This window comes from Ictidomys tridecemlineatus, chromosome 4 (genome assembly GCF_052094955.1).
Source record: "Ictidomys tridecemlineatus isolate mIctTri1 chromosome 4, mIctTri1.hap1, whole genome shotgun sequence".
NCBI classification, from domain to species: Eukaryota; Metazoa; Chordata; class Mammalia; order Rodentia; family Sciuridae; genus Ictidomys; species Ictidomys tridecemlineatus.
Window position 1 is genome coordinate 108,027,576 of NC_135480.1, and position 24,736 is coordinate 108,052,311.

Below are 24,736 nucleotides of genomic sequence, written 5' to 3' on the forward strand. Positions count from 1 at the left end.
ACCCGGATAAGTAAGATACCTGTAGAAGATGAATGATACAAATAAAGTCAGATCCGAAAGCCTACAGGGACAAACACAGCAGGACAGCAAATAAACTAGAGTTAGCAAATATGAATTTTTAAAAGAAAAAAAAAAGAAAGTCTTTTCCTATTACTGAGGCTATTTTCAGGTTCCAAGGTAAAATTCCTATATGTATTATTAAAAGGCATAATTTGGGTATTTTGTGAACTGGAAATGGTCCTGGAAGTTGCCAAAACTGAATGTACATGGCCTTGTTAGGTACTTTTGAGCTGTCTTGTTAACACCCAGTCAAGTCCAACAAGGGCAACTTACAACATGAATGAAAAAAAAAAAAACTTCCATAAGCTTTATACTAAACCATTGTGCAAGCAAGATTCTGTCACCATTTTTACAATTTTCGGAAATGAATCAATTCTATACCTTTTATTGACTTCTGGTTGTTATTCATATTAGTGTTATAACATTTTTCTCTAGTAATTTCAGCTAACTTATTAACTATGTAACATTTTCCTGAATTTCCATATTTGATTCTAGAAATATACATTTCAAATGTTGAACGGTAATTATACTTTTTATCAGTACAGATTATAAATCCCAATCACCTCATAATTTTAGATATATTGTTATAAGACAAAAACAACTATGAGCCAGTGACTCACTCAGTTAGTTAGCAGCACTGCTAAAAGAATGTAATCCTGCCATTTGGCCTTAGGTGCTTGATGGTTTTGTACACTGTATCATCCTTATTTGGTAATTTCACATAGAGCATGGTTATCAAGTTAGAACTATGAAAGGATATGTTCAGAAACACACTTTCATTAAGAAAATATCTAATAAGTGCCTACTTTGTGCTGGTATTAAAACTGCTAGTTAAATCTTCCATAAATAAAAATAACGAACTGGCAAACCCTCAAAAAAAACAAAAAGAAAAATCTTTCACCTTCCCCACTAGATTCAAAACTATGAAAGAGCCAAGTCTTTCTATTTACCGTGGTCTTAGCTCTAGGAAAATCAGAATATACGAAACATGTTTGAGAACTGCATAAAGAAGTAGTCCCAGCACTTGTGTCCAGGTTATTTCCTACAACCCAAGAAGGCTGGTCAAAATGAAATGTGAAAAACAGGTGTTGAAAGGCAGTGGCCTGGGAAAGCGCGACCTAGAGTTCACGATGATAGGTTTTTATTTACTCGCGCCGTAACTCAGCAATAGTTTTCCTCCGCTATGCGCTAAGACACAGCGTCACTGACTGTCCTTTCCCGCCGCCGCCCCTTCCAGCGCTCCACGTCCCACACCCTCCACAAAATTGCGCGCCGCTCCTCAGAGTCCCAGAATCTGCCTCGCGGGAGCACCTTGAGCTCCCCGCCCAGGAAATTACACGCAGCCGGCGTCATTACGCAACTTCCGGCGGGGCTTACTTCCGAGACAGACGCGGAAGTGTTAGAAGGCGCCGGCTGCCGGTTCCGCTGCAAAGTTTCTGACCCTGTAGTCCTCCTTGAGGACATCCTGTAGAGCTAGTATCGTGCAGGCCCGATTTCGCCAGACTAGAGCAGACAAAGCCCGCGCTCTTCCCCGCCAGTAGGCCTCGGAGCTGATGTCGGCCTCATCCTGGAGTCCCCGTAGTGGGACCAGACCATGAGCCTCTGGTCTGCCTGGCCTCGTCGCCGCTGGCCCCGCTGCACTCCAGCAAGGCCAAGATGAAAAAGCTCCCGAAGAAGAGCCAGAACGAGAAGTACCGGCTGAAGTACCTGCGGCTGCGAAAAGCGGCCAAGGCCACGGTGTTTGTGAGTCTGACGGTCGTTCAGCCCGCCTCCGCCTCGAAACTTTGCTTCCTCGTGAAATCTTTCCCCAGGCTGATTCCCCTCCCAGAGTGACAATGTTAGCTTTTCAGTATACGTTACTACTTGGATAAAATCCATAATTTTCCTCATCCTGTTTTCTCGTCTGTAAATGAAAGCTAGTAACTAGTTACCCTACTGGAAATTAAATGAAAAATTGCTTGATACTCAGAAGGTCTGCCAATAAATTTTATTTAATCATTATCGTTATTACTGCAGAACTCTCAGAAATGCCTGAGAATTAGGCACTGTTGAACCCTGAAGCTCAGGGACGATTTGCCCAAGGGCACTGTGTCAGAGCCTTCACTCCAACTTAAATCAATTCCGCTTTATAAATTCCACTACACAGCATATTTCCCAGGTATCCCACTGCCCCATAACTGATCCCTTAACTAAACAGGCACATGAACCTTTCGATAATTTCTGTCTTGTTACCCACTTTGAGTCTCCTAGGTGTTTCTTAACTCCCACTCATACATTATGCCTTCTGCTCCTGCCTTTTGTATCGTCGGGGCATCAAGTTCATTAAATGAATAAACTGGTTTGTCTGATATAACTTTATGTTACAACATTCTGATTTGCCTTTATGCCTGGAAATAGGGGTGGAGTCCTCGAATGTTCCCTCATATCTGAATCAATAGTTTATCCCTTCATTCTACCAAAAGCTTAAACAACTCGGATTTCTTGGAAGCATAAGATTTTGTAAATTAGAATACTCCTTCCAAAAATATTCATTCAGCATTTTCTCTGTGCATTGGATAAAAATAAGAAAATTAAAGTTAAGAGAACTTGACATCTGATTGTTTCTTTTATCCCCCATATGCCAAAGTCATGAAGGAGGTTGTGTGAAGAAAAAGGATACTGCTTTGAACTTTCAAACTTAGAGGTTCCATCTGTGGGACATCTGGAATGGAACATTTCCTTCACAATTGGTGCTTAAGAGATTGAGTCATTGGAAAGATGGCACTGGAATATATACAAATAAATTATAAAGTTTAGGAATTTTAAACACTAGATTTGACTTCATTCCAGTTTGTCACTTTAGGGTATAATTATGGGATGCTTTGAGTTATATTTTGTCTTAAAAACCAAAGCTCCCAGACATAGTTCTCATAATTATGTAATAGTATGAATTTAATTAGTATGCCATTTTCTCTGCTAATGGTTATTCTAATTAAAGTGGCCATCTATCTTGGTTTACCAGGGACAGTCCTACTTTACCATATTGTTCTTGTATTATTAATAGTGGCCCCTTTTCACTCAAAGGTGTCTCTGTGTGGGTAATATATAATTAACCTACCTATAATAGAACCTGACTTTCCCTAGAGATTTATTGATAGCTTGTCTGGAAAACATAGAATAGCTCTTCTTATCCAGCAACAACAATCCTTGGTTTGAAATATGGATACTGTTCCCAGAACAATGATTCCCAGAACATAGAATAGCTCTTCTTATCCAGCAACAACAGTCCTTGGTTTGAAATATGGATACTGTTCCTAGAACAATCATTGTTTTTATTTATTTTATTGTGTTTAAATTTTTTTCTTAAAGGAAAATGCTGCTATTTGTGATGAAATTGCTCGTCTTGAGGAAAAATTTCTTAAAGCAAAAGAAGAAAGAAGGTGAGCCAACTTCATTTTGTGTTCAGAATCACATTTTTTGTGATTAACATTGTGTAATTGCTCTTGGGAATTTTCTCCCATTGGATTTTTATGTACTGCACAACCCCTTGACTGCTTGATCAAGTATAGAGAAAAAAAATCTGTGGAACTGGTTTCCAAACCTTGAAATCATGTTGGACCGTGATGATGAGACAACTCCTCTACTCATCTTTCTGAGTCTTCTTGCCATCTAATAAGTAATCTTATTATACCTCCCAAATAGCAAGGGATAATATTCTACAAATATTTGTTCAATCTTTACTTCTCTATACAAAGCACAATGAATATATATACATCCAACTGATGGTATATGCCCTTCCGTCACCTGACACTTTCCAACTTTAAGGTAGAGGAGTTCTCCAGGTACAAGAGAGAAAAGCTACAATCCTTATCCTTGTTTCTTGAAGTATTGATTATCTTCTGGGACTTTGTTATTTTGAGAGTTCAATATGAATCTTATTTTTATGAGTGTGATAATCTTTGTATATAATTCTGGCTTTTTCTGGTGTTTGAGTGAAGTATTTAATTGAGACAAAATGGAAGTTCATACCTCTGCCCTTTCCTTCCCAACCTCAGGTACTTGCTGAAGAAGCTCCTTCAACTTCAGGCTCTAACTGAAGGAGAAATACAGGCTGCAGCTCCTTCCCACAGCTCCAGTTTGCCCCTGACTTATGGTGTGGCCAGCTCTGTGGGAACTATACAGGGAGCTGGACCCATTTCTGGGCCCAGCACTGGGGCAGAGGAACCATTTGGGAAGAAATCCAAGAAGGAGAAAAAAGAAAAAGGCAAAGAGAACAGCAAACTGGAAGGTACATTGTGTTATCAGTTGCTCCCGTGGCTTAGCTACTGATGACAGACCTGTTACTGACTGTTAGACATATGGCCACATAAACACTTTTTAAAGTCTCTTGAGAAGTAAGTACCTTATTAGAGCCACCTTGGATGAATAGATTCTTGTTAGACCTGGTTAAATGTCTGAGGGAGCAGACTGAGACCCCCTCTTTCCCTCTTCCTCCAACTCTCAGGGTTACATTTGCTTCAGTCTTTCCAAGAGGCAGGGAAGTGGGCTCTGTGGCCTTTTGAGCACACTACTAGCTTGGGAAATTTCTGATTTTACAAATGAAGAAGACTTAAAAATGTAATGCTTTAGCTCCTAAGCACTAATATTAAAATTGGTTACCATCTAGGGGCACATTAGAAAAATATTCAAGGCTTTGGGAAAGGGGAAAAATAGTGAATTCAGTGAATATAGATGGTCCCAGACCTAACAGTGGTTCAGCTTAATGATTTTTCAATTTTACAGGATGTGAAGGCAATATGCATTTAGTAGAAACTATACTTTGAATTTTGATCTTTTCCGAAAATAGCAGTATGTATAGTATGATGCTCTAGTTCCATGCTAGGCAGTGGCAGCAAGCCACAGCTCCAGTCAGCTACACAATCATAAAAGGAAACAACTGATATACCACACTGTGCTGTATTGCTAAGCCATGATATTTGGTAAGTTAGGTTAATTTTATGCATTTTCAGTTTATCCTTTGTTCAGTTTATGATGGGTTTATCAGTACATAACCCCATCCTGAGTCAAGGAGCATCTTATATAATACCAAGGCTGACTTATTACCCTTAGCGTTCCATGTATAAATTTTTCCCTTTCCCTCAGCTTTTGGGAGGGGCCTAAAGTGGGTGACCCCAGATTTGCGTTTCAGTTCTGAAGAAAACAATCAAGAAAAAGAAAATGGAGGGAGGTGCTCGCAAGCTGGTTCAGCCCATTGCCCTGGATCCCTCAGGACGGCCTGTGTTCCCCATCGGACTAGGGGGTCTAACAGTATATAGCCTGGGGGAGGTGAGTGAGACCAGCAACATATAGAGAGGAGAATCAGAAAAATCTGGGAATGGGGTTGAGCCTTCCCTCCTGGTTCCCATTAGCAGCCCCTTGCTGATCCATACCAACCCCAGAAAATCTCCAGTCCCTATGAAACCAGGTCAGATTTGTCTGCTACACAGCCAACACTTTCTCTATTCTCTATGTGATTTCAGTCATTCTTTACAACCCAAAGTGGTTCTAAAGACTACCTCCATAAACACAACTTCTAAATCCTCAGTGACCTCAATCCCAGGTTGGGGAAATCTTTTTTATAGATCATCACCGACCGACCTGGCTTCCATGATGAGAATGCCATCTACCCTGTGGGCTATTGCAGTACTCGGGTGTATGCCAGCATGAAGTGCCCAGACCAGAAGTGTCTGTATACCTGTCAGATCAAGGATGGTGGTGTGCAGCCGCAGGTACTCGATCAAATATAACCTCTATTTTTCTTTTCTTTTTTTAAAACCTTTCTGTGTTCCAGGCACTTAATAAGTATCCTAATTCTGACACTTTACAAAGTGGATGCTATATAATCACCATTTGGATAGCCCCAAGATACCAGAGAAGTAACTGGCCCTAAGTCATATCTCTACTAATAAGTGGTTAAACTGGAATATGAATCTGTATCTGATTCTCCATTAATGCTTTTCCATTGAACCACACTACTTTGTCACCACGTGAGGTTTGATCAAGCCTGCTTATATTAAGTACAGGCTCAGATACAGGGAAGATTAATTTGATACACCACCATTTCAGATTGAACCAAAGTGGACATAGCATATGGCTGCATATACTCTTAAGGACCTGGGACTCCTGACCCCTCATGCCATTCTTTATCCTTCTTAGTGCTAAAATGTAATGCAGCTCACTTTCCCCATCTGTTACCTCTTCATATTTGGGAAGAATAGACCATTTTCAGAGTTCCAGGCTTCACTGTCAGATGAGGTTATACATCACTAGAAAATTGTATGGAAGGAGGTTAGAGGCTACCTACCTCTAATATGAGCAAAAGGTGCTAGAATCCTGAGCCTGCCTGATTCTCGTGAGTAATATTGTATCACTCCTGTCATCTGACACTGGTAGGTGAAGTAGAAGTAGAAGAGTTCAAGTACCTTGGTCATGCAGCAATTCTCTTCAGAAAGTAGCACAGAGATCCACTGTTGTAACAGTGTATCCTGTTTATAACAAATCTGTAAGTGAAGTGCAAATCTTAATCAAAATTCTAATTGAATTTTTAGTAAAAAAAAAAAAAAAAAAAAAAAAGTCTTCCACCAAAAGATAAAACGCTAAAACATTTTCTAAAAATAAAATGTGAGATTTTTAGTTTTTAAGATCACTAACCTCAATTGGACATTATTTTTAGGTTATTGTGAACTAAATATAGCTTTAATTTTTTCTGCCCAACTCACATTGACTTCAGGCCAGGTGCGGTGGCACCAATCTGCAATCCCAGCAGCTCAGGGTGAGGCAGGAGGATTGCGGGGGGAAAAAAAAGTGAGGCACTAAGTAACTCAGTGAGACCCTGTCTCTAAATAAAATACAAAATAGGGCTGGGAATGTGTCTCAATGGTCGAGTGCCCCTGAGTTCAATACCCCCTACCTCTCCCCCCCCCCCCCCCCCCCGCAAAAAAAAAAAAAGTTACTTCAGGATACAAATTAAATACATAAAATACTTGGTTGTTTGCAGATGATGTTATTTCATTGATCTGTTTGTCAATACATGCCAGTATGACTAGAGGTGTATGTGTGTTTGTGTTTGGCATTGAAGATTGAACCCAGGGGTACTTGACATCTGACCTAAATTCCTAGCCCTTTCTATTTGAGACAGGAGCTTGCTAAGTTGCTGAGGCAGGCCTGAAATTTGTGGTCCTCCTGCCTCAGCCTCCAAATATCTATGATTACAGACATACACCACCATGGCTAGCCCCAATAAGATTTTCAGTTACTTGAGTATGTTTTATGCTGTAAATATGTTAAAGGAAAGTATAAAAGAACATTTTTAGTCTTAAAGTAAGGTCAAAATGTTCCTTTAGCAAGATATGGAAACACAGAAACTATAAAGGAAAATAATAACAGAGTCAACTTTTAAAAATTTAAATGCTTTGGCATGCACAGGGCCCTGGGTTTGATCCCCAGTACCACAAAAAAAAAAAAAAAGAAAAAAGAAATCCTTTGAAAAAAAGATACCACAGAGTTAAGCAACAAACAGGAAGAACATGTACACCATGGGATTGATGTCCAGATACAGTACTCCTATAGAATAATATAAAAATAAACAATCAAGTAAGGAGGAAGTCACACCTTATATTTGCCTTTAGGTACATATCAGACTTTAGTAATATCCAATCTTGGCCAGGGTATAGGAAAATAAGTATATATACATTAGTCAGAATGAAAACTGGTAATCTTTTTGGAGGGTAACTTGGCAGTATCAACAATTGTAATGCATATGTCCTTTGACCCAGAATACTTCTAGGTAATCTCATGTTTCCTAGAGAAATGTGCAAATGAGAATAAAGAATAACATGTAGCAGTGTACATGGAGACTGATCCCAAGTGTTTTTAAAATATCATTTTTATTTGTACTTAAGGATATAAGTAACTGGATAGGAAAGGGTCCAAAAAGGTATGGAATTAATTAAATTTTGACTGCTGGAAAGCTGTCAACCAAGAAGTGTGGAATTGAAACAGAAGACTTCTGTATAATTGAATTTTTTTTTTTTTGTGAGTGTGTGTGTGTGTGTGTGTGTGTGTGTGTGTGTGTGTGTGGTGGAGCTAGGGATTGAACCCAGGGCCTTGTGCATGCAGGATAAGCACTCTACCGACTGAGCTATATCCCCATCCCCTTGTTTGAATTTTTTTCTTTTTTTTTCTTTTTTTTTTTTTTTTTTTTTTTATTGGTTGTTCACAACAATTACAAAGCTCTTGACATATCATATTTCATACATTAGATTGAAGTGGGTTATGAACTCCCAATTTTACCCCAAATGCAGATTGTAGAATCACGTCGGATATACATCCACAATTTTACATAATGCCCAATTAGTAATTGTTGTATTCTGCTACCTTTCCTATCCCTTGTTTGAATTTTTAACAGCACTATAGGGAATTGTGTGAAACCTATATTCTAGTATGGATACAGCAGCTTCAAGTGAAGAAATGTTTGTAGGAGGTATGACTCTACTTCCTCCTTACAGATTAATTGTTCCTTTGTCATTCTCAGTTTGAAATCGTTCCTGAAGATGACCCCCAGAATGCTATTGTTGGCTCTTCTGCAGATGCTTGTCATGCAGAACTGCTCAGGACCATAAGTGCTACTAAGTAAGTTGACCAACAGCTTTAAAAGATCCCTATAGAGCTTTTCTTTCAGTGTGTAGAGATCCCTTTTTAATATACAAAACTAACCTGCTGTATCCTTCAGATATCCTAATAACTAGAGTTTCCAGAGTATCTTTTATCATCCTGTGTATTCATACCACTTTTCCATTCTCAAACCTATCTCCATCTCCTTCTAAGCTCTGAAGCTAAATTTCTCCCTCTCCTGTTTAGGGGGGAATTAATGCCTAACCTGCTTCCATCTGGAGCTGAATTTTTTGGATTTTCTCATCCAACTATTCACAACCTGATTCAGAGTTGTCCAGGAGCTCGAAAATGTGTCAAGTAAGTGTGGTCAAACTCATTCTGTTGAGAGAACCTCAGTAATCAGCTGACCAAGGACCTAGAGCAGCAGTTACATTGATCTACTATGTCCAAGACATACTTGCTTCTCAACAAGAGTGCTTCATCACTGACCCTTTTAGCCTCTAGGGAGCAGAGCCAGAAACCCCTGGACTTAATTATTACAGGTTCAATATCCTTTATCCAAAGTGCTTGGGACCAGAGGTGTTTTCGAGTATCTACATATACACAATAAGATATTTGGGACATAGAACACAAGCCTAATCATAGAAGTCATTTATGTTTCACATGCACCTTACACACATAGTCTGAATGCAGTTTTATACAGTATGTTTTGTGCACCTGTGTGACCTATCACATAATAGGAGTGGAATTTTTCACTCTTGACTTATCTGGGTACTCAGAAAGTTTCAAATTTTGGAGCATTTTGTATTTCATATTTTGGGATTTGGGATGCTTAACTTGCATCATTTTTTGTGTACTATAACAGCAAAAAGGATGAGAAGACTAGCAGAATAATGTATCACTAAAGAAGCCTGCCTATTTTACTTTTTTCCCCCTTTGGCTAATATATTTTTAGATATACATAGGAGAGGCCTTGGAGGTAGGAATGGATTATTAGAAGCAGACAAATTTGATTTCCCTTTGATCCTACAGTTACCAGTGGGTGAAATTTGATGTGTGCAAACCTGGAGAGGGGCAGCTACCCCAGGGACTCCCAGAGAATGATGTAGCTGTGAGTTTTGAAGCCTTTCAGAGACAGACCTTTGATGAAGAGCATAATGATCCCATTCTACCAGGTATTTTTTTTCTTTTAGTTTCAGGTGGGATAAAGTAGCTTTTTATGTATTTATATGTGGTGCTAAGGATCAAACCTAGTGCCTCACATGTACTAGGTAAGCACTCTACCACTGAGCCACAATACCAGCACCTTCTCCTTTCTGGTTTGAACATACTATCCCCTCTGCACCCATTATTGAGTATTCCATATATCTAGGCAGTAAGTGATGTAAGCTTTCACTGATCTAACCATGAAAGGTACTGAGTCAGAGGGGAACATGAGGCCTGCTTGGATTCCCAAATACTCACAGAAGTCACAGGAAGCACCTGTGGTCATTGCAAAAGGCAGGACATTCTGAGTGACCCTTTGTGGACCACTACAGTGTCTCATTCTATAACCTAAGTAAGACCTAAGTGGAACACCAGGGGAAGGTTTCTGTACAGGGAGTAAAATTTCAAATGAAGTTAAAGAATTCACCTCATGGCCTTGGTCCTACTGATGTTACTTGGATTGCTTCCCACAAATGGGAACATCAGTCAGGTATTCAGGCATTCAGATCATAATAGAGTTATATGTATGTAGGCAAACAACTTCATCTATTTCAGTTTTCTTCATGATAAAAGTAAACATCTGTCCTATTTTACAACCAAGGGAAAAATCGGACTGATAGATGCCAGGGTGTTAAGGAATTAAAAGGCTATTTATGTGCCTACACACTCTCCTAAGATTTCCAAGCAGTAGTAGAATTTAAGAAATTGCTTTCTCCAGGATCCTTGGAGCTCCCTGAGCTTCAACCTGCAGCCTTTGTGTCATCCTACCAGCCGGGGTTCCTGACACAGGGACCCTTGGTGGATACTCACCTGCAACACCTGAAGTCTCCATCACAGTGCAATCCAGTTCAATCTTCAGATTAAACAAAGAGGGATCAGAGTCCACATCGTTTTCATCAGGATGGATTTTTAACTTAAACTAAAATTTAGAATATATGGAAGAAGGCAGCAGTTCAGGAGTAAAGAAGACATTATCTTGTCATAGAAGTTTCTATGGTGACAGGTTACCCTGGAAAAACTGTGTTGATTTATTTTTAGTAATAAATTTCTCTTGACAATTTTGCTCATATTTCTCTTCTTGTAATCAGGACATAATCTTTTTTGTTTAGCTTTTCCTGATATAAACTTCAGTTCCTTAAAAATCAGAGTGAAAGACTGTTCAGCTGCTATTACAAAATGCCATTGGTTGGGTAGTTTATAATCAGAAATTTATTTCTCTTAGTTGTGGAGGCTGGAAAGTCTTTAAGTTCAAGGTGCTAGCAGAGTCAGTGGTGAGGGCTAGCTCCCTGGTTCATAGATGGCCATCTTGCTATAGCCTCACATCATGGAAGGGGCAAGGCAACTATCTCGGGACCCTTTTATAAGGACACTATACAGAATCCTCGTGACTTAATCCTCTCCTGAACACCCTAATTCCTAATATTATCTCATTTGAGAGATTAGGATTTAATTTATGATTTAATACAGATTTTGAGTCTTTTTTTTTTTTAATATTTATTTTTTTAGTTCTCAGTGGACACAACATCTTTATTTGTATGTGGTGCTGAGGATCGAACCCGGGCCGCACGCATGCCAGGCGAGCGTGCTACCGCTTGAGCCACATCCCCAGCCCCAGATTTTGAGTCTTTAACAGCTACTAATTTGTGAAGGAGATAAGATTCTAGCAACCTTCCACTCTTGATTTTGATCCCAGTTGAGGACTCCCAAATCCCCTAGCCCCTACAACCCAGGCTCCTGCTTTCTGCTCATGGCAGTATTGACAAACAGATCCTCTGCTTGTACTCAAGTTGCAAAGTCCAATCCAGGATACATTCATATCTTGAACATCGTTTAAGCACTGAGCTACGTTCCCAGCCCTTTTTGTTTGTTTGTTGAGACAGGGTTTCACTAAGTTACTGAGGCTAGGAGAATGTGCTTTTAACTCAGTTGAAACCACATGATTACACACATTCAGATATAATCAGGGATTAGTTCCATCCTCATTTCACTTAACCCATCATTTTGTTTTAGCCATCTAATTATATAACTCTGCATTCTATACAACTGAATTCTTTGGACATTGCTTATATAGCCTTACTTAGAGGCTTAACTATCTCTAATGACTACAACTCCACACTATCTATGGAATTCCTTAGCTCCCCATCCATCAGGTGCCCAGGGATGTCTGGAAATGAAAGGATCAGAAGTAGAATGGGGAAGCAGTGGTGAGAATGAATTGTTCACATGCTGTACTGCCTGACTACCAACTGAAGACAATGAATGGGATTGGCATTTTGTAGTAATAAATGTGACCAGCAGGGGGAGGGATCAGAAGGAGCAGTGTTGAGAGCACAGCAAACTGGCCTCTACAAATGAACAGCAACTGTGTGACTGAAGTTCTATAACTTTTAAAATGCAAAATAAATAGTGTAAAACTTGAATAGTAGCAAATCCAGTTGGGAGGGGATCAAAGCTGTTGAGATGTTTTAGTGTTTTATCTTGTTTCTCTGCATAAATTGCTGGAGCATATTTGCACTTATACCAAAATAATAGATGCTGCTTTTATCAAATAGCAAATGTTTTTCTATGGTATTTCAGCCTGAGTAAAACACATCCTAAAAGAGAATCTCATCTTAGACATTTAAATTATTTTAATAAATTAGTACAAGTTTACCAGAACTGTTTTTCAAATTACAATCAACCCATTAGTTTTTCATAAATTTTAAAGAGTCAACACCTACTTTTTTTAAAATAAAATAGAACATATTGAAACACATCACATGGAAAAAGATTTGATTTCAATTATAATTGTATATATGTATTTATATAAATATTTACAAATATGTATGGGGATATGTGAAATAATATTAAATGTTTTTGCTATGTACCGAGGTTTTTTAAAAACTTAGAAAACACTGCCAAAATGTATTTAAAGTATCTTTTCATCTACCAAATTGTTAAAATATTTTTAATTTGACAACATCTAATGTCAATAAGGGGTGGGAAAAAATACCTTGGTGGGAATGTGAATTGTTTCATCCTTTGGGAGCGTTAAGCTTGTAGGTATCACAATTTTAAACATACATTTTAACCTGTTACTCATGTTAAGAACCCTAAGAAATAACTGAACAAGTGAGGTATGATGTTTGTATGTATAACAATGCAGATTTCTAAAATATCCATATGCCTATTTTAGGAAATTGGTTAAATAAAGTATAGGGATCCACAGCTGTAATACTGTAAATTTTTATTTGCATCAGAAAATTTTGGTAGAATAAATTAAAAACAGATTACAAAAGAATATACTACATAGTGTACAATATTTAAGCCAAACAAATCAAGTGCATGTTTACCAAAATTGTGTTTCCCTCTTAATGATCTGGGGATGATTTTTCTGTGTGCTTTTCTTCAGTAGTCCAAATCTTCTACAGTGATTACTTCATTTTCAAACAGTAAAAAGTTCTTTTCATTGGGGGAAATATACTGAATTCCTACAGAATGTTTTAAATTATTCAACCACTAAAATTCATTTACATGTGGCTTCATTAATATAAATTACCTAAACCAAATTTTTACCCTGTGTATACAAGGTGACTGGGTGTTAAGGAACTTTGGCTTAGAGTTCCTGCCTGTGTTATGAGGAGCCACTTCAGAAACCACTCTAAATCTGAATTTCAAATCAAATAGAGCTTTATTTACCTGGCCAGGGACTATCACCCACTATAGAGACTCAAGCTCTGGGAGGACAGCAGCTTCCTGGCCCAACCAAGGAGAATATAAGCACAAAAACCACAACTCAGGGACTTGCTTATTGTCATGTAAGCTAGCCAATCACAGAAATTAAAACATTAATAAGTGGGATTTGTGGGCTCTAGGCAGGATTGGACTTTTCCAGTCAGCAAGCAAGCGATAAACAGAAGCTAAAAAAGCATTAGCTTTACGGTTCACTTGACCACAGTCCCAGGTTCAAGCAGGTGCTAGACAGTCATACACTGAACTTGAGTGGGGGTTGGCGGGGCAAGAATCTACTTCAAAGTCATGTAGACCCATAAGGGCATTCAAATCCAGGATGCAGCTCACTACCTCTGCATCCTGAGCAGGGTATAATTTGTGGGGTACAAAGTGTGGCAATTTTTTATAAGAAAAGAGCTTTAGTTTCTATTTCCTAGAAATGGGTCATGCAGTTCTCTCTTCACAGGGACAGTTACAAAGAAACTAAGATGGAGTTTCTATAGTCACATCTTTTTACTCAAATGACTACAATGACCCTATTCCCGTAATCCCAGAAAGGCGGGAATTGTTGCAAATGACTAATGAGTCTCTACCAGAGCAATTGCTTTATACACTCAGTACTAGTAACTTATTTGATGCCTACTTAAAACTACAGTTATCTTATGGCCTACATACACATTTTCATCTGTCATTTTACTAATATCTATAAACTCTGGCTACAAGATTAGATTAACATAGCAACTTGATCTAACGTTATCTATATTAACCTACTTGCTTATATTTATTTATAACTAAACTGACACACTGACTTATCCTATGACTTAAATCCTATGTTTTACAGTAACATGATTTTTCTACTATTATTTAGGTTTATTCCTGATGAACTTATGTCTTACTATCGCTTATCTGTTATCTTACCTTATTCCTATAGTCTTTAATCTATGTCTGTTGCATACTGATTATCTATTCTATCTTGCTTTATACCTATAACCTATATCTATGACTTATTGATTATCTTGATCAGTTCACAGCTGCAGGCTACTTTCAAATTAGAATAGCCGTGAGGCTGTGAGTATCAGTGCACTGTGTTGGGGGTTTTTAGCCCTCCCCCGCTCCCCCCTTTCCCTCCTTCCCTCCTTCCCTCCTGACCTGCAGGAGAGATTGGGGGAGCATGCCCAGACGTGGAGGACAATCAGACACGCCAGGGAGAACAGTCAAAGCAGGATCTCGTTTATTGAGAAAATACACACAGCTAATATAATGTACAGGAGCCAATCAGGGTAAAGGTCAGCAGGGTGGGGAGAGTTCACGTGTACACCCATCCTACAGGCAGTAATGGGAGACCTGAACTGTCCATGAGGGCAAAAGGGTTCTGAGCCTATCCTAGAGGTGGTCCAATTTTTCATCACAACCCATGGCAATGCCTTCTGGCTAATCGCCAGGCGCTTTTAGCCCCATGTGGCCCCAGGTCTGGGAAGCCTGTGGCAGCCAGCAAGTTAAGTTTCCTCTGTTCTGATGCAACATGCCCCATGTTACATCATGCCCTACACACTGGGCTGGGTGAGGAGTAGATAGTAACCTGACTTTTTCTTTTGAACCTCTCTGTTACTAGCATTGTGGTTCCCATGGGGCCAGATGCATAAGAGGTCAAAGTATAAGCATTAAGAGTTAATTTACACTAGGAAATCCTCAAGAGGAGCCAAACTTCCTAGCAGAGTGCAAATTTTTTTTTTTTTTAAGATCTTTTACCAAATAAAATCTTGACATTGATAAAGCTATTCCTACTCTTTGGGATAGCACTAGAATCCCTTGAAAGGCTGATGTGGAGAAAATAGTGCTTATTGCATTAGTAGTATTCATTTTTCACATTAAATGGTAATTCTTTTAAGTCCATTCTTAACATAATTTTGACTGATTATAAAAAGATATACATCACTAATCACAATAATTTTATTCCCAAATCAATATAGTTTTCAAGAGCCATATATCTGTTTTTAACCAACCAGTAAGCTGCATTATGATTCTTTTTATTTATTTTTAGGTGGTGCTGAGGATCGAACCCAGGGCCCTGCCCATGCTAGGCAAACGCTCTACCTCTGAGCCACAACCCCAACCCCATGATTCTTAATAGTACATACACACAAAAGCCCTCTTACATATTTATCCCATCCGCATTATTTTTCTGTAGGATTATCATGTAGCTTTCTTTCAAGCTAACTTTTTTCTTCCAGGTGGATTATCCTTAGTTAAACTCTTACCTCTAAAAAGCCTGAGACTCAGTTTTAATTCTTATGACCTATTTGCCTCAGTTAGCTTTACTTCTATTTGTCTTAGTCCTGATTCCTCTATCCCTGCTGTAACTATCACCATGTGCCTGCACTGAGCTCCTACCACAGCTGTTTCTCTCCATTCTTTAAGGCATACCCTTGGCACTTTCCAATATGACTGCCCAAGTGTCTGGTTGGTTTGTTTTTTTTTCTATCACATAAGGAAAAACTTTTGGAAAACAAAATTTCTCACAGAAAGGGTCAATAATCACTTGTCGGAGGTTTTGTAAAGAACACACGAAACCTAGCCTAAATGGCCTTTAAGATTTTCTTCTAACCCTGAGATTAGACAGTTTGGGAGGAAAAGTATCAAAACATTTCACTCCCAAAAAAATGAAGAAAGTGAATGACACTGAGGTTCAATTTGGTTGTAGTTCAGAATTAGCCCAAGACAGAGGCTCAGACTAACCAGGAGACAAACACAAGCATTTGAAGTTGCCCACCAGCCATGGCACTTCTAAGAATATAAAAATAGCCTCATGATAGCTGAGAATTGTTCAACAAGGCTTTCTATCAATGTCTTCATTTAAAAGTAACAGTTGTCATCATTTAAACTTCCAAATGCCAAATTCTAAAAGTCACTCTTGCATCTAATTGTCATTTGGCAATCTTGTTCTAATGTCCAGGGACCTGGTCTAAGATGAAGGCAATGAAGGGAGGAGCTGGTAGGGTACTGCTGGGGTGATATAGTGGACACTGCTTATATTCACAGGGCCATAAGGTCCAGGCATAGCGAAGAGCATCCACAGTGCCATAACAAGAATTGATATCCAAGGTCAGGGTCTGGGTGGAGAAAGTGCTCATAGGAACCGGAAGCCACTTGCATTGATGGTCACTGCAACATGAGATCTAATAAGAGTTAGAAAATAGAAATAGATCAATTAGAGTGTTTGAAGAAACTGGGAATTACTCTTTCAGACAGACTTAGTAGGGAGGGAAAGAGCACAGCTTAGCTAAAACCCATTTCCTACAATAACCAGAACCTAGTCCAGGTTGAGTGTGGTTAACAAAACCACAAGTTGATAATGTAGTCCTGGCTTGAAGAGCACCTGCTTGGCATACATGGGGCATAAAATAAATAGATGTTCATGTGATTGAATAATTTAAATCAATAAATAAAATATCAACTTAGGAAGGCAAAGAAGCATAATCACATAAAGCATTTATGAAAGACACCCCTAAACATCCTTCTGGTGGTCCCTCTTGTGAGATTTCAAAGCAGCCCAGCTGTTCCCTGGCATTCCCAGAGGAGATGCACACTAAGGAAGGGCACAAAGGAACTTTGGACACTGTGCCTTTCTTAAGTCCAAAGGCAATCCAGAAAAGGGAACATAAATTATCCAGGACCCACAGTTAAATTCTTCCCTGACCCTACTGTGTGGTTCCAGAGCCAGATAATAGGCAGACAGCCAACAACTGACAAAGAGGAGAACTCAGAATCTATAGCTTTCTTGAGTCTCTAACTCCAACTAAACCTAGCATAGCAAGAAGCAAAGTGGGACAAGTGCTGACCAGGAATCTGAGACAGATAGATAATATAGTTAAGACTCTGGAGAAGCTGTAGCTCTAGATAAACCCATGTGTGAAGTCTAACAGTGTCTCACCTCCTCTGTTGCCATATTTTCATACACCTTCTCCTAGCCTAATGACCTCAAAATTCCCCCAAGACAATCATTTAAACATTCCACCAAGGAATGCCTCTACCCTGTACACTCAACTACTTAAGACTCCTAATTACCCTCTTTAATCAATAGCCCAATTCCACTGCAGAATGATCCTTGCTAGGTATGAGGAAAAAAATAGTCTTGTTACATTAATTCATACTAAGTTACAATTTATCAAGCTTAAGCCTTTCAAGGGAGACACCAGATTTAAAGAATGTCTGAAATTAGCATAATAAAACAAAAAAGACACCCAAGGGTGAGAGGAATTTACTGGAGCCAGAATCTCTCAGTAGGTAACCTAAAAATAAAACCCTACCCTGAGAAAAAAGGGTTGCTCTGTGAGGGAAAATATGAAAAATATATATCATTTAATAGGGACCTTGTTTTCCCTTGATTATACCATCAAAATTGCCTCTAAATTAATGAATTAATAGCTGCTTACTTTTCTCTCAGATAAGGCCAACCCCCACCCATAACTATCCAAGATCTGCCACGTGGTTACATTGTAATGAAACATGCATATAAAGAGCTCTTGACTCCTGACAAAATGAATCCCACCCCCTTTGTTTTTCCTGCTATTCTCACCTCAAATATTTTGTCATCCTGCCTCTGCACCTGGACTTGCTGGTAATAAGTGAGGTTGAGCAGTCCCTTGTGAGCCAAGAGTTCTATATTCTCAGGCAGTGGTCCTTGAAAGATCAAATTCTTCTCACCGTAAGCCACAGCACGAGCCCCCAAGAGCAACCTATAGGCCACAGTCTCTTTATCTCGAGGGTGGATGCTATAGGATAAAGGAAAGTAGAGACCTTTGGGTTCTTAACAATAACCACATTTTTTTTTTCAAAAGAGATTATACAGAGCACCCTTTAAGAAGGTAAGAATGAGTTGCCTAAACTCAGTGCTCACCAGCTAGTCACCTTAAGAGAAATGTTAAATGGAAACTATAGATGAGGCTCTGGGCTTCCTATGGGTTCATGCTGAGAGCCATAGCTAAGTAAGAATGACGCATGGCAATTTCCTTGTCAGCCTACCCCATGTTGCTTAGAGGGAGGACTCTCCATTGTGGAAATGGGCTTGCCTTGGACCCAGGTCATTTGCAGTGACATTGCATGAAAGGTGACCCTGCTCAAGGACCAGGGTGGATCTGGGTTTAGGGAGGATCCTGCTGGATTAGGGTGGGTCCAGGTTTAAGTGTAACCTGCTGGGAATAGGGAGTATCCCGCTCCTTGGGTTTAGGGCGGTTCCAGGTTTAAGGTGGGCCCTGCTGGGAATAGGGCGTATCCTGCTGCCTCAGGCGCCCGCCTGCCCCTTGAGTTCCCTGCTCCTTGAGTTCCCGTTGAGTTCTCGGAGATTCAGAGAGTATTTTGGGATGCAGAGCCCAGTGGAAGTGTGGATTTCCCCAGAACGTGCGTGTAGAGTGCCGGTGTGAGTTCGGGAATAAAGAATTGCTGTTTGAATCTACAAGATTGTGAGTGGCTCGTGATTTTGTGCCCAGCCAGACTGCGGCAGGTTCAGAATCCTTGAAGCAATAGATGGCTTAGAAGGAAGGAATAAATGGAGAGAGCAAAGGCATTGGAACTAACCCAGAACAGCTATTATAAGGCTATTTCCAGTCACTAAAAGTAGTATTTTGGGACTGGGGTTGTGGCTCACTGGTAGAGCGCTGGCCTAGCATGTGTAAGGCACTAGGCTCGATTCTCAGCACTACATATAAACAAATGAATAAATAAAGGTCCATCAATAATAAAAATTTTTTTTTAAAAAAAGTGTTTCATCTGAATCAACTGTTCATTATATTTGGTCCTCTCTAGCTTTTATTTGTTCTTTCAGTAAATATCAAGTTCCTACAACAATCTAGACTTTATGTGCTGGACTTCATTTTATATTTGAAATATCTCTGCATCCTACAACTGGTGTGTAGTATTCATTGGAACTGTTCATGTTAGAATTCCATGGCCTGCTCTCACTGAAGCTAGTTGTGACCATATTATTTGGTTTGGGTTGGTTTGGCCAGTACACTGTGAGCAGAAGTGACTTATGTTGCTTTTAGATGGAAGCACTTAAATGCCACTGTGAAACTTAAGGTGACTATGGAAGCACAGATCAATTTGGAACCTCTGTTTCTCTGGGTTTGTGAGTAACTACAATGAGCAAAGTCTCTGTTGACCTTCTTTGTACATGAAGTGTGAGCATGAAATAAATTTTTCTTGCATCAAGGTATTGAGATGTTCAGGGGGATTTTGTTATTGCAACACAACCTACCATAAATAAGTTATATATAAGACATGTAAGCTCCAATCCTAGTCCAATCCATCCCCTCACAAGTGAACACCAGAGTGAAAGACTATAGGCAAAGAACTTTCACCAAACAAAACCAAGAAGCACCCATACCTGCCAAAAGGTGAGTTCCTGTCACAAAGGTCCATAGCTACAGCCATGAAAGTGTTGGGCATCTTTAGATTAGGGACAGAACCAAAATCCGCTGTTTGATGCCAGCGGATCTGAGGAAATCCATCGTCTGAGTTGTCATTAGATAAATATGAAGATAACTGGAAAGTAAAGATTTTGTTAACTTTTATTGCATCTGAATTTTCACTGGAGTTTTTTTCACTGGCACACTCTGCTTTTACTTCATTTGTTTATCCAAAAGCTCATTCAACAGTGTTTACTAGTTTCTGTTGTAGTAGAGTCTTTCCAGAGATGGAAGCAATGATTCCTCTCATCTCACATATCCTTTTACAATGCAACTTGCCACACCTCTCTCAAGAGTCTTATTTCTCCTCTCATTGAATTTTGGCCAGCCCTGTGATTTGCTCTGACCACAGAATGCTGCAGAATTGATATACACCTTCTGAGTCTTTGCCCTAAGAGACCTAGCTTCTGATTGACTCTCTTGGAACCATCCACTGGCCATGGAAAAATAGTCCAGCTACCCTGTAAGACAGATTATGCAGAAAATATTATGATCTTCATGAAAGACCATGAACATAGAAAGACTCTAGTGTTCCTTCAATCTCAGCTAAGCAACTCATTATGTTAATTCTAGATCCTCCAGTCAAACTCAGCCATATTGAGTGAATCCAGCTGATATCACTGACAAACATGGAACAAAGAGTAATCCTGGAAATAAAATGGATATTTTAAAATTTTGTGGTAGTTTATTGCAAAGCAATAGGCAATTGATACATCTGTATATAATATAGGGCTAGGCCTTCTGGAGAAAAAGAAAAGCATGTGCTCTTTAGTGTATGGTACCTTCCATGAAAAACCTTATACCCACTCCATGTTGCCATGTGGCTTTGCAATTCCTCCCTTAAGAAGAAGAATATATTTCCCCACCCCTTGAATCTGAGCTCAGCTGTGTGGTTTGCTTTGACCAATAGACAGAAGCACCGGTTAAGGTGTGATGATTCCTGGTCTCTCCAACAGACCTTGCATGGATCCACTTATGTTTCTACACTTCTACCATCATCAAGAAAAGGACATGGCTGAGTTAGCCTACTGCTCTGTGAAGAAGGATGAGAGCTATGCAGCAGAGCTGCCCATCTAATCCACTCCAGCCAACTGGAGCAGAGCCACAGGGATCAGAAAGAACTCAGTGGAGCTTAGCCAATATCGCCCACCCCAGCTCCCAAACACACAAGCTATAATAGTAAAGATCATCCCATGCCATGAAGTTCTAAGGTAATTTGCTACAGGACAATAACTAGCTAATATAAAAACTAAAGCTCTGTTGGGAAGACATATTACATAAGAAATAAATGTAAGAAATGTTAATGAACAATATCATAAAATACTATGGAATAAATAATAACAGTGATGGCCCAGACAGCAAGAGCTATACATTTTGAGTAGACCAAGATTATTATTATAGGAAAACATGGCCTCAGAATATGTAAGAAAAATATGAGAAGTTCCTCCAAGTAGTGCTGCTCATACATCAAATGTTAGAACCTTATAAGGAGATGTTTTGAGAGTGTACAATTTAGCAGTACTGAGATGTTGGTGATGGAAAGACAAAATTGGAAGGATAACCAGGCAAGTGTGTAGAAAGACCCTACTTTATTCTGTAAGCTATTGGGAACTATTGTAGAGATAAGAGTTGTACAACATTGTAAATGTACTTTATTCCACTGAATTGAACACTTTGAAATGGTTAAAGTTACATGGATTTCAATAGTTCACCACTGAAATTATTAAGGTAATTAAAGGACCATTTTAAAAGATTAATATAATGATTAACAGACTGATTAGTCAAGTAGCTACCATAATATTTATTATAGTTTATATCCTGAATATCCTTTAAAGGCCCATGTGCTAAAGACTTGGTCCCTCGCCTGTGGCACTATTGGGAAGTGATAGAACCTGTAGGAGGTGGGGGTAGTAAGAGGAAGTTACTGGAGGCATGCCCTTGAGGAGATATTGGGACAACAGACCTTCCTCTCTCTTCCTAGCCACCATGAGGTGAACAGGCTTCCTCCACCTCGTGCTTCCTGCTTGATGTACTGTGCTACTATAGGCCCAAACAAAACCAAGTGGCCATGTACTGAAGTGTCTGAAACAGTAAGCTAAAACCATCCTTTCTTCCATTTAACTTATCTCAGGTATTTTTTACAGTGACAGAAAGCTGACTTACTACAACATTCTAGGCACAAAAGACAAAGATCTAACCTAAAGGGATTCTAGTAGGAATGGGATTAAAAATGAGACAAACTGACAAAGCCATACAGCCAACTGAATATGAGGCACCAGAGAAAGGATTAAATCCATCACTTGGAATCTTTGACATCTGCTTAGGATCTAAGGCAAGCAGTACCAGAATACCTGTGGAATGACGTTGTTCCAAAAGAAGCCTGTGAAAGATCAACAGTTCATATAACATCAGTCATCTCATTTATTCATTAATTTTCTTAACAAAAGTTTACTGAGCCCCTACTCAGTGTCAAGCTTTAATAATGGCCCAGGAGACAGAGTGTCGAACAATACATAAGAATCACTTCCCATGCTTGCATTCTAGTGGGGAGGGAAAACCAATAGACATTATAAGAAAATTGTATATCATATGAAAAAGTGATAAGTGCACTGGAAAAAAAATAAGGAAAAGAGGAGAGTACACGAGTTGAACAAAGACTAGGAAGAGGTAAGAGAGGACAATATGAGGATATCTGGGTGTGTTAGGCAGAATCCAAAGATGACATGTAATGACCCATCCTTATATAATATCTTGCTTTTAACCAACAGACAACCATGGCAAAAGCACTAGGAGTTTACTCCCATGATTATGTTATGTTACATGGCAAAGATAATGGGATTCTATAAATGTAAGTAAGTTCCCTAATCAGTTGACTTAAAGATCATCAAAAGGGAAAGTATCATGGTAAGCCTAAATTAGTCAGGGGAGCCCTTTAAAAGAGGGTCTAGAAGTCAAGAGACTCTCTCCTGCTGACCTCCAAGAAGTAAGCTACCATGAGTTGTGTAACTTCAAAGAAATGAATTCTACCATTCTGCTGTTTTTCCCAGGAACCACTGAGATAACCAATGCATGCCTCACCAGAGCACATATCTAATCATAAGCAAAAACATCTCACATTGTGACCTACTGTAAACCTACTTAATGATATAATAAACAATAATGTACTCATGGTGCCAGTGACCTAATGTAATCTAGTGTTGTGAATAAAACCAGCCCCTTAGACAAGCAGCCATTTTTGCCTCTGCATCTTGCCTTTGTCTCCTTTTGTTTCTTTACACCAACAGTCATGTGAGCTTATAAGAGAACCTCAAATCTCAGATGAGATTAGCCCTAGTTCCAGCCAACGAAAGGCACCAACCTACCCTCTCTCTGTCTCTCTCTCACCAACCATACTCTAATGATAAATCAGACCCCAAATTGGGGAACAGTTTAGTTTGGGCTAGTATCCACATTGTCTTTTGACTCCATTTCAAAATCTCTGACCCCATCAGGGGCACTGCATTATAAACAGACTCTTGCACCGTCATTTTGCTCACATAGCCCAGGAAATACCTACATCATCTGTATAAACTTGGCCCAATGAAGCTTTGAAGAAAAGAAGTTTTTACTTTCCAAGTGGATCCAGAAAGACTGGAAAACCTGGACAAGTTGCAACAGTAGCAGGAAGGAGTCTTGGCTATGACATGGAACTAAGGGGATTTTTCAGCTCTTATTAAAATTCTCCTAAGCAAATCCGTCTTTCCATGTCAAATGATAAAGGACACTGGAGCTTCACAGTGGAATCTCATGAAAACTAGAAAAGGGAGAAAAGATCCAGTGAGTCACCCTATTTCTTCCACAAAACACCCCAAGACTGAAAACAGAGCCATGTTCACCAGCTACTGCCATGAGAATCACAGCAGCAAAGCCACCAGAAACAGTCTGTAGTAAGTAGTAGCCTGAAGCTCAATGAGACACAAAAGTCTTTTCCCAAAATGGCAGTTTGCAGAGAATTTCTGCAGCAATTGTTTATTATTTAATTGACTGCATTACTTGGCACTGGCCACCTGGGGGCACCAGCATACTCCACACCCAGATGAATTCTTGTGTTTTTCCTAATCTGAGATAAGGTAGAGCACTGTTCAGTCTCCCACTATGATTAGTAGAAATATTGTGCCACTAATGAATGCATATGCCAGCCAAAGAATATGAAACTGACCACATTAAGATTTTACAAATAACACTGCAGTTTGTAGTCTGTTCCTACAAACCCCCTTTTAAAAAGCATACCCCTAAGGATCCAGGTCCTAGCCTTCTGCTCATCTTTCTCTCATGTTCTGGTAACCTCTCTACCAATAACTCTTCAATACACATGTAGCCCTGGTCTCTCCATAGAGCCAAAGGTCTGTATCTCATTATTGCAACTATCATTTCAAACTAAATATTTCTATAAAGCCAATTAATCCCTCCTAACAGAACAACTGCCCCCTCATTCTGATATCTTCAAATAATAATAAACACTAAAATTATCTGGCCTATGCCAGGTTACATGAATTAAGTTATTTAATACCTAAAATAACAAAGAGGTTCAATATCTTATTCAAAATCACAAAACTTAAGGTATCAGAGCTGGAATTTTAATCCAGGCCGTCTAGCTCTAGACCCAGGCTCTGAACCATTATTTT

General features: G+C 39.3%; 2 protein-coding genes across 4 annotated transcripts in view; one reads left to right on the plus strand and one right to left on the minus strand.

The window, feature by feature from the left end:
* The first annotated feature begins 1,415 nt into the window (after positions 1-1,415).
* On the plus strand, positions 1,416-23,304 carry Tbrg1 (transforming growth factor beta regulator 1). 2 transcript variants are annotated; one of them, XM_078047237.1, is made up of 9 exons: positions 1,416-1,803; positions 3,409-3,479; positions 4,095-4,327; positions 5,228-5,364; positions 5,661-5,807; positions 8,612-8,709; positions 8,938-9,048; positions 9,724-9,866; positions 21,029-23,304. In XM_078047237.1, exons 1-9 carry the CDS (start codon positions 1,717-1,719, stop codon positions 21,094-21,096), a joined length of 1,095 nt encoding a protein of 364 aa, XP_077903363.1. In that variant the 5' UTR covers positions 1,416-1,716; the 3' UTR covers positions 21,097-23,304. The 2 variants fall into 2 exon arrangements, with proteins under 2 accessions (XP_077903363.1, XP_040139712.2); XM_040283778.2 differs by lacking the exon at positions 21,029-23,304 and adding an exon at positions 10,616-10,955.
* Positions 14,818-24,736, minus strand: part of Siae (sialic acid acetylesterase) — a 34,587-nt gene continuing 24,668 nt past the window's right edge. For both annotated transcript variants that reach the window (XM_040285441.2, XM_005339522.5), the window contains exons 8-10: positions 19,991-20,148; positions 18,185-18,380; positions 14,818-16,784 (exon numbers count right to left, since the gene is read on the minus strand). In XM_040285441.2, the coding sequence (XP_040141375.1) occupies positions 16,551-16,784; positions 18,185-18,380; positions 19,991-20,148 (588 nt within the window). In that variant the 3' untranslated portion in view covers positions 14,818-16,550. The remainder of the gene's footprint in view (positions 16,785-18,184; positions 18,381-19,990; positions 20,149-24,736) is intronic.

Excerpts from the sequence above, each read along its gene's own strand:
- Tbrg1 (XM_040283778.2), top strand. The coding sequence starts at position 1,717 with ATGAAAAAGCTCCCGAAGAAGAGCCAGAACGAGAAGTACCGGCTGAAG. Across the intron at positions 1,804-3,408 it reads CGGCCAAGGCCACGGTGTTT|GAAAATGCTGCTATTTGTGA; the intron begins GTGAGTCTGACG and ends TTTTTCTTAAAG. Across the intron at positions 4,328-5,227 it reads AGAGAACAGCAAACTGGAAG|TTCTGAAGAAAACAATCAAG; the intron begins GTACATTGTGTT and ends TTTGCGTTTCAG.